The sequence below is a fragment of the Melitaea cinxia genome, chromosome 18 (assembly GCF_905220565.1).
Source record: "Melitaea cinxia chromosome 18, ilMelCinx1.1, whole genome shotgun sequence".
NCBI lineage: Eukaryota > Metazoa > Arthropoda > Insecta > Lepidoptera > Nymphalidae > Melitaea > Melitaea cinxia.
Genome location: NC_059411.1, coordinates 7481146 through 7496611, shown reverse-complemented (window position 1 = coordinate 7496611; position 15466 = coordinate 7481146). Strand labels below are relative to the sequence as shown.

Below are 15466 nucleotides of genomic sequence, written 5' to 3'. Positions count from 1 at the left end.
ATTTTGTGGTTCAGAGTGGAAATAATTGATATTTATTGTAAAGAATCAATTTATGTCACAGTTCACATCCAAGAAACGTATATGTGATAGTCATAATTATTACCATCGGTAGTCATATTATGATTGAGCGGTAACATGCTTTACGGCTAGCTTCCGTGTTTTTTTTCCAGTCTTTTTTTAGGGATATTTCGAAAGAAATTTTATACTAACTAGGAACTAGAGTCTACTGTAGTATTTTTGTAGTATTAAGCATCCAATGGAAAGGATTTCTCGAAAGTATATGCGTTTCTAAATCATGTCCTATTTATACTTTATACTTACATTATGATACCACGTTATACGATGTTCCTTCGGATTTGCGCGCACGGAACACTCAAAGTAGACGTCGTCACCTTCCTTGATATCAAGAGGGTTGAGAGTACTGCCCAATGATAGAGATACTACAGGAGGATCTGAAACAACGGACACAACTGTTAAAACCGTTTTATTATGTTTAGTTTATCTTTGTGTTTTTATAAGCTTTTTTACAATTCACTATATCAATAATTGTGAAACGACTTAAGTGATTGTAGCAAATTAAAAATATAATCACTTACATTTAAGGCTACTAAGGTTGATTTTTTGTAAAAAAAATTTTATCTCAAGAAAACTACACATAATTGTGATCATTACCGATATTTTTTTTTTACATAAAAGTATCCTATTTTACTTGAATGTTTCCATTGTATGGATTGTATGATGTATTGATGCCTTAACGAGGGTTACATCTGATAGGAATTTTCAAAAAATATATTTGAGAAATAAAAAATATTGTTATTATTATATCTACTGATTTCTTTTTTTTTGTTGAAGTTTTGAGTTTAAGCTCGCTCTTCTGATACACCTAATAACGTAAATGTGTCACATTCGTGCTCGTTGGTTGTGATTGAAATTTATATAGTTTTATTGAGTATATTAATTGTATATTGTTTTGAAGTTTATCAACATGTTTATTGGATTAGTCAATATTATATTGAAATTATGAATTATTACATTAATGTCAAAAAGTAAATTCTATTCAAGATTCCGCTTAAGCCATTAAAACTCAAAGGGACGTCTCCCCTTTCAAGAGAAGTTCAGATTGAAGAGAAATTCCATTATATCAAATTACTTAAGTAAAATTATGTCTTGGGTTTTCGAAGAATCAGTTCAACCAATGGCTGGGCGTCACTTACAATTAATATTCAGAAGAAATATGTGCACAGATGGTTCGAAATTAAATTTATTTTTCTTAATTTATTTATTGAGATTCCATGTTACGATTTCAATATTCTCCCAATCATCTTTTACACTCTATTCCCGTTATAAGGGCTGAAAATAGAACTTGTAATACATTTTATATGGCACTTGGGTGTAACATGTTGTAAAGTGGCGTGAGAAGGTATATTTGTCAATCATTTTGACATTTATAGGCCGTTTCTATACACTATTAACAGCAGATATTGTCATGAATACTTAGATAATTTATAGAAATGCAGTCGTTAGTATTCTTATATTTAAAGCATATCTTATAAAATACAACTTTGATGTTAACGCTTCTCAGAATAGAAATAAACTAAAGACTCGATATTCAAAGCTATTTATTCAGGAAATGCTAAAATGTAGTAGTAATAATACAAGTGAAAACTTTGCTAAAGTTAATCTCATCGCGAAACTAACTAAAATGTACATAGCTGTGTACGCTATCAAATTACCGTAGACTATCGACTGATTTTCAACTAATATGCATACTTGAATAGATGGTAAATCTCCTGTATATGCGGTTTCTAAATCGTTACCATATTTAAGTTTCATTGTTTGAAATGTTCGCTAGAATATAATTATATGAAACTAGGCTACGTTCGGTAGTGTTGAAAGTTTTAAGCATCGCTATTCATTTGATGAATGCATTACGGTTTGTGGAAATTATCAATGCCGAGGATTATACGTAGAATAAAGAAAGATGTATTTTTTTTATTAACGTTATTATAGTTACAGTTTGCTGTACGTTTCAACCACGATAGCTCAGTAGATAATTTTTTTTTCATAATAAGGGTCGTGGTTATAAACGGTCAGATATAATTTGAATTTTGAAGGACAAATTTTAAACAATTTAGCGATTGCGATGATTTTCTTTCTGTATTTTTATACTACAATGTTGGCGTAAAGTTCATCTGTTGGTAAGTAGTTATCGTAATCTACAAACGCTTATAACACTGGGGCCATCACAAATGCGTTGATGGCCATATAAAACAGAATTAATAATAATAAATAATCTTTATTGTACACCATAAAGAAACAACCAAAAAGTGATACATAAAAAGGAAGATGTACAAAGACGGTCTTATCACTAACAGCGATTTCTTACAGACAACCCTAAGGTATAGGATAGGGCGTAGAAAATGAGAAGCGGTAGGGAAGTGTACAAAGAGTGTATAAAGAATTGGCATGGTGAATTATTAGATTTCAATCCCTTCTTTTTTCTTTTTAGAAAGAGAAAGTCTAAAAAGTTCGAGTAGTAGACTCACAATAACATATAATACATTTACTATACGATAATACTTTTACATTCATTTATAATAAGTATCTTCAAGAATATTCCTTACTTTGGTAAAATTTAATTCACATAAACCACTTTAAGCTATAAAAGATAGCAACACGATATCATCGAATGATCAGTAACCACCGTTATAATCATTGCCATTGCGCTGTAACATCTGGCTCGTTCAGGTGAAGGGTATCTCCAACTAGGCGTTGACACTTTATTGTCCATTAAAGACCTATAACGATGTCGACCCGCGGCGCGAAAATGTCCTCAAAATAAACATTTACGATTTCTCCGTTAAATTGTTGCCAAAACGATTCAAGACGGGAGCGAAGCAATTCCACCCGCTCTAAATGCGTTACGGTTCGCCAAGCAGAAGTAAATAGAATTTATTTATATTCGGAAATTAATTTCCTTACTCGTAATAGAGTCAGTACGTTTCTTTGCTCATTTTGATGACTATCCTTTGAAAGAATTAAGTCGTTTTGTGTAGTGACAAACTTGTATCGTTGTAATATAATGTTTAAATTTGATTATCTGAGGAGTGTTTCTTTTTAATGTAATTAAATTTTAACACACACAGATACACACACACACACACACACACACACACACACACAGAGAGAGAGAGAGACAGAGAGGGAGAGAAATCCACAGAGAATCTAAAAGATTATCTGGAGTAAAATGTTATTATATTTTACATAAATCGTTGTACAATTATATTTAAAATTGAGCTTTAATAGTTTTATTGGGAGATTAGAAGGCTTATAGTTTTACTCGCGTCAATTAGTACTTATTATTTTGCGATTCCATATATATTTGACGATATTAAGAAATATTTTTAAGCTAACTAGGTCACTTTTCTGTGATATGAGTTGAAATATAGATTATAGATATCAAGTTGAAAAAAAAAAGCTTTCTAACTCAGTGATGAGAGACGAGCGAGCTTAACTCTCGCCTGAGGCACAATACCTTTTTAGCCCCTGCCATTCGAAAACCATATAATATGTCCAACAATTTTTTGTTTAGCGGACCATTTGGCGCCCTTTTGTGAGTAGCGCCTGGGGCATGATGCCCCTCTTCCCCCCACTACGTCACTGTTCCAACTTATTATAATAGAATAGATGGATCAAAGTAAATTCGAGGAGTGTCCTACCGTGGCCATGGTTGCTGTAAATTATCCGAAATGTCGGGCATTTAAAAAACCTGATAAACCGCGATAAAATCCAAAAAAGTTGTTTATTATAATGAAAGAAATTAGCGTAAACATAAGAAAACAAAGTATATTAATTTCATCATTTTGTTATCATTATAATTAAATAGATAGGTAATCCAACGAAGAAATAATGTCGTTTTATTACAGTTTTATTTTTATAAAATTTAAAAATTTTGATTTTAATAACACTTTGACTTAGTAGATTTGTAGTTTGAGTTGTTAAACATAGTACGATTAATGTGTTATATAGTGTAAACAAAAAATAAAAATATAATAAAATATGAAATATACCTCATCTGTATAATATATAATAAAGACAAAATAATTTATCCTTATAAAAGCAGTGTATTTTACAAAAGGGATTTATTCAGAAAACAATCTGTGAAATCTAATTGAATACTTTCTCTTGAAAGTATTACCTACTCGAATCCTGAAACGATTCAGTGGTCGAAATTAGTTTTTGGCCAGACCTCAGTGTTGCTTTTCATGTTAAGTACCCGACACCTAACAAGGTTTTAATTACCTTTTACGCAGCTCTTATTACAGTCTTTAACAGAAAACTAGGTCTCTGGAATATTACACACGCACACATATTACATTTTTATGTAATTGTGTTTATTGTTGGATTATTTTTTTTTATATCGTTTTAGAAGCTATAAAGGAACAGGCGTTTATTTGGCCAGTTGATTTTCTTTTATCTTGTAATAAAGCTTGAAAATTGTTCCGAATTGTATTAGAATTTTTATAGGAACACGAATAAAAAATACAAATGACTGTTATTAAATGAATTGTAATTTTTTTTGAGTATTTCCTTTCAAAAAGGAACAAATTTTAGTATTCGTTTTTTAATTAGAAATATCTTTGTAATTAATGTTTTTCAAATCTAAATTATGTTTTAAACAGTTACGTGTTTATGTTTGCTGTTGTTGGGAAAGAAGAAAAAAATAAATAAGCAACTAACTTTTAGCTGTTTTCTTTGGAACTGGAACTAAGACAAAGGACAAATTAATCGTGAGTAGTCGGTTCCGTGTAACTACTGTCGGGCAGGACAAGTCTACTACGTCTCACTTCAGCCTATCGCAGTCCACTGCTGGACATAGGCCTCCCCAAGTTCGCGCCACACATCCCGGTCTTCCGCAATCCTCATCCAGCCTACACCGGCAATCTTACGTAGATCGTCGGTCCAACGGGCCGGAGGACGTCCCACACTGCGTTTGCCAAGACGCGGTCTCCACTCTAGGACCCGTCTACTCCAACGGCCATCGGTCCTGCGACATAGATGACCAGCCCACTGCCACTTCAACTTGCTAATTCTGTGGGCTATGTCGGTTACTTTCGTTCTCTCGCGGATAGTCTCATTTCTAATCCTGTCTTTGAGAGAGACCCCAAGCATAGCCCGTTCCATTGCACGTTGAGCGACTTTAAACTTGTGGACCAGTCCCTTGGTCAGTGTCCACGTCTCGGCTCCGTATGTTAACACAGGCAGAACGCATTGCTCGAAAACTTTTGTCTTCAAGCATTGCGGAATCTTCGAAGTGAAGACTCGACGGAGTCTGCCAAACGCCGCCCAGCCCAACCGAATCCTCCTATCGGCCTCCTTCTCGAAGTTGTTGCGGCCTAGTTGGATAGTATGGCCTAGGTAAATATAATCCTGAACAACTTCGAGAAGGGTACCATCGACCGATACCGGTATCGGTATGACTTGGTTGTTAAACATAACTTTCGTCTTATCCAAGTTCATACAGAGACCGACACGTCGGGAGGACTCGTTTAGGCCGGCCAGCATTTGGCCTAACTCATCCAGCGTCTCCGCAAAGATGACAATATCGTCGGCGAAACGAAGGTGAGAGATGAATTCACCGTTGACGTTGATGCCCCGTTCCCCCCAATCCAAGGTCTTAAAAACATCCTCTAGCGCAGTGGTAAACAGTTTCGGTGATATTACATCCCCCTGTCTTACCCCTCGCCGGAGGGAAATAGGTCTTGTTCTTTGGTCATTGACATGAACGGTCATCGTCGCCGCGTCGTACATAGATGTTAGTACCTCGATATATCGCCAGTCAATATGACATCTCTGCAGAGAGTCCAGGACAGCCCAGGTCTCGACGAAGTCGAAGGCTTTCTCGTAGTCCACAAATGCCATACACAGCGGCTGATTATATTCTTCCGTCTTTTGGATAATCTGCCGAACAGTATGGATGTGGTCCACGGTGCTGTAGCCATTTCGAAACCCAGCCTGCTCTGGTGGTTGGAATTCGTCGAGTCTTCTGGCGAGACGATTCGTAACAACCCTCGAAAACAGCTTATAGACGTGGCTCAGAAGTGAGATCGGTCTGTAATTCTTTAACAGAGACTTATCGCCTCTCTTAAAGAACAGCACCACCACACTCCTGGACCACGCTTCCGGCGTGGTACCTCGGTGGATGACGGCGTTAAATAGTCTTGCCAAGGCTTTCAGGACAGGTCGCCCTGCGGCTTTAAGGAGTTCAGTGGTAACTCCGTCATCCCCCGGGGCCCTCCCGTTTTTAAGCTGCCCGAGCGCTGCACCAATCTCATCCTCTTCGAAGTCCGGGATACACTCCGAATAATGGCGCAACAATGGTGCCCGTGGATCTTCGGTGTCCCAAGTCGCAGGCTTGCGTGCGCTCGACGAGTACAGCTGTCCATAAAAATTCTCAACCTCTTCTCGGACCTGAGGGCGAGAGCAGACGGTTCTGCCATCTGCTGTTTTAAGCTTCGCAAGAAGGCTTCTCCCCAATGGTCTTTGGAAAACTTTGGACCCCCTATTCTGCTCAATCAGAGTAGCAACCTCTCTCGTATTTGAGCAGCGGAGGTCTCGGCGAATAATTTTCCGTACCCTCTTGGAAAGAGCCCTCTGTTCTGGCGAAGCAGCCGGCAACTCGCGCCTCTGCCGCATCAGATCCAAGGCTTCGGGAGAAAGTTTGGACTGCTTCGTTGGCTTTGTTGGTGGAAAGTGCCTGCGACCCAGTGTACACACCGTCTTCACCACGTTGTCGGTTATCTCGTCCACGTCGCTAGTAGTTTCCAGCGAATCGAATCGGTTTTGGAGTTCCAACTGAAACTGCTCGGAGCCACATAGTATTTGGGGCAGCGTAGGTCGGAGAATAGATTTCATCAAGCGGGTCCGCTCCTTTCGGAGACATATATTCAGAGTGCCCCGTACCAGCCGGTGGTCGCTGCCGGTGTTAAACCTGTCAACCACTGAGACATCTCTGAATATATGCCTTTTATCCGCTATGATGAAATCTATCTCGTTCCTCGTCACAGTATCGGGGCTTTGCCATGTCCACCTCCTTTGGGGCTTCTTCTGAAAAAATGAGTTCATCAAGAAGAGCCCCTCCGATTCGAGGAAGTTGACAAGCGTCTGCCCCCTGTGATTCCTGTGCCCCAATCCGTGTGGTCCGATGCTCGATCCGTCGCGGCCTTGTACTCCCACTTTAGCGTTGAAGTCTCCCATAACAACGCTGTAGAAGGTCGAAGTAGTGCCATGTATGGCCCTTGTAATATCTTCATACAAGGCTTCGACTTCATCGTCAGAGTGTGCCGAGGTCGGCGCATATACCTGTATCACTTTCAGGGAGTACCTGTCGGTGAGCTTAAGTACAAGGTACGCTACCCGGGTCGACACACTACTGACTTCCACAACGTTGTTAGTGAGAGTCTTGTGAACCAGAAAACCGACGCCACCTTGGGAAAGCCCATCACCTTCACGGAAGTAGAACAAGTGCCCGGAGTCCAGGATCATCGTGTCCTCTCCCTCTCTTCGGACTTCAGACAACCCCAGTATGCTCCACTTAATGTGACTAAGTTCTACCTCAAGTTCGGTGAGGTGATGGTCCAACCGTAGCGTGCGTCCATTATACGTAGCCAGGAATATTTTTCTATGGCAGCCTCCCGTACCCCGGTGATTCTTGGCACCCTCTACCCCACCGTTACCACGGCCGCTGCCGTAGCCGGGAATAGTGGGGCTGCCGGGAACTGAGGGCCTTATTTTTATGTTCGAACTCATGGGGGTTTTTGCCCATAGTCACCACGCTGGGCAGGCGGGTTGGTGACCGCAGGGCTGACTTTGTCGCACCGAAGACGCTGCTGCCCGTCCTCGGTCTGTGCATTTAAAAAGCCAGCAGTTGGATGGCTATCCCGCCATCGGTCGGCCTTTTAAGTTCCAAGGTGGTAGTGGAACTGTGCTATCCCTTAGTCGCCTCTTACGACACCCACGGGAAGAGATGGGGTGGCTAAATTCTTTAGTGCCGTAACCACACAGCACACTACGTCAGTCTACTACGTCACTAGTTCCTAACAAGTCCTGTGCAATGGAGAAACTTTTCACAATGTACAGACATGACTACATCTAACTAATAGCGACTCTTAAAATTTTATAGCGAGTAACACAATATAATATTACGTTTTCCTCACAAATAAAGTAACGTAATTAGAATTTCTAAATTAATTTTCAAATAAGCATCCTTATTAATTATAATTAATTGTAAGTATAATTATATTTGTATTAATTATAAGAAAAAGTTCCTTATTAATTAAGAAGTATCTTAACACCAAGTTACGTGAGTAATAGTAGAGAAAAAAATACAGATTTTTTTTCATACTTCAAATATATTTAAAATCATTATAAATTCATAAACACTTTACTATGTGTGCATACGCCAAAAATACACAAATATACACAAAATAAAATCTTAATATGGACGATTTTATTTTTGTGTTACCCACACATTAGGAATTCTAAACATTTTTGAATATCATATCAAAAATTGACCGCTCCAGCAGGATTCGAACCCGCGTCTCCGACTGACCGTGTCGGCGCTCTAGCCAATTAAGCTATGGAACGATGTACCCGCTAGAGCGAAATTTTTGATATGATGATTTTTACTTTCGGTTTAAGCGAACCGTGGCGCCGTCTATAGTGAGTTCTTTACAGAAACCCGTAACTATTCAAAGTTTCATATTACAATGAAAATCTTTGACAGGAGACGACACCATGCTATTTTTAATATGGATGATTTTATTTTTGTGTTACCCACACATTAGGAATTCTAAACATTTTTGAATATCATATCAAAATTGACCGCTCCAGCAGGATTCGAACCCGCGTCTCCGACTGATCGGAACCGAAAAAACCGAAAGTAAAAATCATCATATCAAAAATTTCGCTCTAGCGGGTACATCGTTCCATAGCTTAATTAGCTAGAGCGCCGACACGGTCAGTCGGAGGCGCGGGTTCGAATCCTGCTGGAGCGGTCAATTTTTGATATGATATTCAAAAATGTTTAGAATTCCTAATGTGTGGGTAACACAAAAATAAAATCGCCCATATTAAAAATAGCATGGTGTCGTCTCCTGTCAAAGATTTTCATTGTAATATGAAACTTTGAATAGTTACGGGTTTCTGTAAAGAACTCACTATAGACGGCGCCACGGTTCGCTTAAACCGAAAGTAAAAATCATCATATCAAAAATTTCGCTCTAGCGGGTACATCGTTCCATAGCTTAATTGGCTAGAGCGCCGACACGGTCAGTCGGAGACGCGGGTTCGAATCCTGCTGGAGCGGTCAATTTTTGATATGATATTCAAAAATGTTTAGAATTCCTAATGTGTGGGTAACACAAAAATAAAATCGTCCATATTAAAAATAGCATGGTGTCGTCTCCTGTCAAAGATTTTCATTGTAATATGAAACTTTGAATAGTTACGGGTTTCTGTAAAGAACTCACTATAGACGGCGCCACGGTTCGCTTAAACCGAAAGTAAAAATCATCATATCAAAAATTTCGCTCTAGCGGGTACATCGTTCCATAGCTTAATTGGCTAAAGCGCCGACACGGTCAGTCGGAGACGCGGGTTCGAATCCTGCTGGAGCGGTCAATTTTTGATATGATATTCAAAAATGTTTATAAAATCTTAACTTTATTATTTTTGAAATGAACTAACTCTATAGCGTCTGTGTTAACAGAACGTCAGTAAGAGACGACTAGATTAGTCGAAACTAATTCTGAGCTGAGATGTTTGGACAGCAGCATCGCATACGCCACGAAGGCTACTTAAAGGGATTTCGTGCTTGTATTTACTTTAAGGCGACAATGCTTCTTTATATTTAATTAAAAACAAGATTTTTTTCAGACGGTAACAGTTTCTCAAACTAAAATATACGCACATGCTATAATTATTCGTTCTTCGGAGAGCACGTTAAACCGTCGGTCCCGGTTGTTATCATATACACCTGATAGCGATCGTTACTCTTAGTGGGGAATAAATCCAATAACCTGCATTGGAGCAGCGTGGTGGATTAAGCTCTGATCCTTCTCCTACATGGGGAAAGAGGCCTATGCCCAGCAGTAGGATATTACAGGCTGAAGCGACTATTATTATTGGTCATATGTATAAACATGTTTTTTCAAATATTTAAAAATGTTCACCATGTATAAATAAATATAAGCATGTCTTTTTTATTATAAACTAGTTGACCCAACAAACTTCGTACTAAAATAGTTTTTGATGAATATAGCTTTACGATATATCTTTTAGCTAAATCATGTGTGGACAATAAGAAACACAAAAAATAAATTATTATCTGATTCGGTGCAATAGTTCTGAAGTTACGCGTGTACATACATTTCGGCGATATTTTTTATTTACACATATAATGCAGCTATAATCTATCTCCATCAATTTTTATATTTATTTTCATTAAAAAAATAGATAGAAGACAAAGTGAAAAGCTAATCAAAGTTATCTTTAATGATTTATATTGTTTTGGCTTTTCTTATTTTGAATATAGGTAAATATATTCCCCTAAACTAGCCTTAAAATTCGTTTAAATTTCAGTTTAATTTGAAATAGCGAGTTACATAAGAAACTTAAATGTATAACATAAACGATATTAAAATAATCGGATACGCAAAAAATAATCCGAAACGCAAGCTCCGCGTTCCATACTTTACGAAGTATTTTACGTAGTGCCCTAGCTAAATTATATAGAATTAATTTTCAACAAGTTCGCTATGAAGTTACTAGGAATAGTTTAAAAAGTAAAATTAGATTCACGTAGAGTTATTTCAATATATTCATTTTAATATCTTAGCTTTTGTTATACTCGGTGATTATCCTTTTTTATTTTATAAAACTCGTAGATTAAACGAAATTTATACAACGATACTTTCTGAGACAAAAAAAAAATCTTATATAATATTAATTTATATAAATATTTTTGAATATTGGGATAAAAATTCTTGATCTGATTCTATCAATGAATACTTTATACTTAATAGTATAATTTTTAAACTAGGTACATATTAAATTAACGTGTTAGAATTATAAATTGACGTTTGTCTCTGTAATTATTTAAGTTGTATCCTTACGTTTATCCAGGTTTCTTGTAAATTTAGGTAAGATAATAGTAAACTTCAATTAGATAAAGTAAGTATATAGAATTTACTGTGAAAAAAAAAATCTGTATGAAACGTGAAAATGTGCTCTATTTTAGACACAATATTAAAAGATAAATGGGAAAAATGTCTTAAAGTAGAGTATTACACAGTTAAACGGCACGGGACGATGAATACCTCTGGTTTACCCGGTTATGTTACCACAATCAATCACTAACCCACGATGTTAATTAACAAAACAATCAGAAGTTACCACAGAGGTGTAACTACAATTACATTTATGTTGTACATACGTCGATTGGTTTATAAATATTATCCTATTATGTTCTAAAACACGGGTTCTATTATAAATCGTGGCGTGGTCTTTCATGTTCTACATATATTGTCCAATACATAATACGAAGAATATCTTATATATAAAATTCTCGTGTCAAAATGTTAGTTAACATACTCCTCGGAAACGGCTGGACCAATTTTTATGAAATTTTGTGTGCATATTGGGTCTATTATTATGTCTGAGAATCGGCCAACATCTATTTTTCATAGACTTAAGTTACAAGGGGGAGGGGGTATTAAGCGGGTTAATATTATATATGGCAAAACAACGTTTGCTGGGTCAGCTAGTATATATATACGAGTATATTTCTATACTACTACTTATAAAGGTATATTTCAGTAATAATTTACAGCTAAATCTCTACTATAATTAATTTACTTACGTAAATTTTTTAATAAAGTAAAATTGTTAAGCAGATACGTGTATGCATTCAAAAAGGCATACATACAATATGATATTTATTATTATACTGTAAAACCTTAGCTAAATTTCTAGTAAAATTGTAATTGTATGCAGATCTACATACATTCTTATAATGAATGATCTGCGACGATCGATTTTATACTAAAAATGTCTTCATAAACACATTAGACAGAAGATTAAACAGCTTACAGTCTAGAAGAGAAGTAATGTGAAGGTTCCGGCGAAAGCGAATAGGTTATTTTGCATTGTGGTATTTGCGTAAGCCAAATACGAACCTGACAGTTAAGTTTTGGAAGCTAAAGTTTGTTTAAGTAGTCCTCATGTTAAACGGGATAGCCTGTATCTGCATAATCAAGAATGGAGAGATGTATTTGTTTAAGAACGTGTGTTGCTTGATGTTGGCTCGACTGTCAATTGACAACGTCATCGAGTAAGACCCAGATGAAGCCGTGAAAGGTGAAACTTTTATATGATTTTGGATATTCGTCCAAATGTCATCGTTAAGATAGAGAAAGGCATTATATGAAAGATGTTTAGCTCTAAAGCTTGTGTTGACGACAATGACGTGTCACCTACGAAATTACATAGGCATCTGTAAAGAGCTTAGAACCTTTATGAGATTTTCGTTTGAATTAATTGAATATAGTCGATGACGTATGTATGAGTTTAACATTTTTACTAATAAACCTAGGGTAAGCTATCTTTTAGTAGCCAGAACAGTAAAGAAGTAATTTTAAGAGCAACTAGCTCCAAGGTAAGTAGGGTCACATTACGACCAATGCTGTCGTTATCCGAGCATTAGAGGATACAGACAATATGTCCTTTTTAATGGCACACTCGTTACTGGACTGCAGTTAAAGAGAGAAAAGTCATGAGTAGGCTGAGAAACAGGAATATTTTAAGTTTTGTAATTTTTCGTCCATAATGTCAGTCAACGTGAGTCATACGTTAAAGACAGATTTAAGATGTGTTACCGGTTCTAAACAATTTCAAGAAAGTTTCTACTTCAGCAACATCACTGCTCTAGACACATTCTTACTTTTTTAATATTTTAAGAATAATTTTACTAACACAAACCATTAAAAGCTGCTGTCTTTGTAAACAGTGAATTATTCAACAATAATGATATCGTTTCGTAATAAACATTCCTTGGCATTTAAGTAAAAATCGTCAAAGCGGAAATAATTCATCATACACATCAAAGCAAACAAAATAAGGTCTTGAGCATTTGTATAGAAGACAAATTTAATTAAGGTACAGGCTGTGTTTCAGTTTATTGTTACGACCATAATTGTGCGCATTTACTTCGTGTTTAACAAGTCCCAAGAATCTTAATATGAACATTTTCTAACAATGCCTTTAAATAGGGTAGAGAATTATCACTAGAAGAAGCGCTTCTATGTTACAATACTTAAGTATCAAGTACCTAAGAGCCATGACCTCGCCTGAATGACACAAATATTTTTTTTTATAAATGTATTTAGCTTTGTTGAGATAATGTTTCATGATAACGATGTCTTCAAATTAGACAAATTCATAAATATTGTTGCTGAATTTGTAAAATTGTATCTAAAATTATTTATTGATTTTATTATTTACCGGTATCGATTCTTTGGAAGTTTTTAGTATTATAATTACAATATCATATAATTTTTTACACTCTTTTTATGCCACTTACCTAACTCTATAAGAGTTAACTAAAAGACGGATTGTTCCAATCAGGTCTTTTCAATTTTAAATGCTAATATTATTTTAACATTTACTATGATTGTGGAGCAAAACACTTAGTACTCATAAATGTCTAGGAATATAAACTGTGGTATGGTGTGGTGGTACCTATATTCGCTAATAATATAAGAGCGTGGTGAACGAAATTCCACTCTTTCTTCATAACTGAAAATATTTTTATAAGGAGAGTGATATTAAAATGTTACAAGCTGTTGCAGGATACAAAGCTTTATTAATTCTTCACAATCTTCGTATTTCTAAATTCAAAATGACAAAGTCACGTCTATTTTATTTTCTTTGCAACCCTTTTATTAACTATTGCTCGAAAATTCCTTCTGCTATGTATGAAGCCATATTTTTGACGAAATTTTCAGATAAAGTTTAAACAGTCGCTGTCGTCAGTAGAATACGACATAAACTCTTCAAAATATTCAAATATTCTATATTATTATTAAAATAAATGTTAACTACGAAAGCGTCTGGTGGTAATATTTTTAACCATTGTAGATATTAAATGTCTTTTTCTTACAAAATTTTTAGAGGAAAATTTTTCCTTTTTCTTTAACGACATTTTTATGTGTAGTTTCTGTTTTATCTCAAATATCAGGAAACCAGAATTTAATCTTGATTGTTGTAATACGTTTTGATAAAATGTATATAACGCTCAAGAAAATTTTCTTTTTATAAAATAGTATGTGCGCCACAGGTAAAGAGACGAATTATTACAAACTCAAAAAATGTTACTGGTAGATAACACATAGTTAGTTTAAAATCTGATTAGCTTATACTAACTACACTTGCCTATTTCTGATAAATTTGAAATATTTACTACTAAAAAGTCCATTTGTCGGAAGCCATCAAGATGATGTGTAATGTGTAAGTACGTGATTAAAACATGAACGATTTAAAACCCTTACTAAAACCATCGTTTACTTTTATTAAGAAGTATAAAAGCTACATGTACGTTCTTTAACGGCGTTACTTGAACCCTAACTCCAAGTTGGCTTATAAACAATCCAGCGTGACGTGTATGAGTGTGCCGAGTGCTAAGTAGCCATGATAATAATTAAACTTAACGTTGTTAGAGAAGTGCAAACTGGTTGAGTTTAGCTTCGTTATTGCTGATTTTGTAGCAATATCCATTTATGGAATGTCTTCTAATATTAAGAAGTGGCGGAAATTACGTCGTAGCCGTTTGTCTCTACGAACAGGTGGGGGCGAACAAATAGGGTTGTTTCTCGTATTACGTATTTTGTTAGAAAATGTTTATAGCATTTCATATTTGGTGTGAAAGAAATAAGTTACCAACATGATGTCTCTGATGTTTTGACGTGGGTGTAGGTTGAAATTTTTCATGTCAGATGTTTTATTTTATTTGAATGTTCGGTACAACGAATTTATTGTTTGTATTTTTTTAATACACACTGATCATATATTTCATTGTAAAACATTATTTGCGAAAAAATAAACATTAATTTCAGCCTGTTCTATCCCACTGTTGGGCCCACTACTATGTCTCTTTCCCAATGTAGGAGAAGGATCAGAGCCTTAATTCACCACGCTGCTCCAGTGCAGATTGGTGGATATATTTCATACTATGAGTAGGTAACGATTGCTATCAGGTGTACATGATAAAACCTGGACCGACAGCTTAACGTGCTTTCCGAGGCACGGTGGAGAGACCCACAGGGACTAACAACCAGACTGGAAATAAATATTTCTTTAAACACAAATATCCACTCCGAGCGCGAATCGAACTAGCGACCGTCGGTGTTTA

General features: G+C 36.1%; 1 protein-coding gene across 1 annotated transcript in view; it reads right to left on the bottom strand.

Annotated features, from left to right (window-relative positions):
- LOC123662230 (synaptogenesis protein syg-2-like) overlaps positions 1-15466 on the bottom strand; it is a 119663-nt gene that overhangs the window by 28886 nt on the left and 75311 nt on the right. The window contains exon 8 of the mRNA XM_045597102.1: positions 322-452. Coding sequence (XP_045453058.1) covers positions 322-452 — 131 coding nt within the window. The remainder of the gene's footprint in view (positions 1-321; positions 453-15466) is intronic.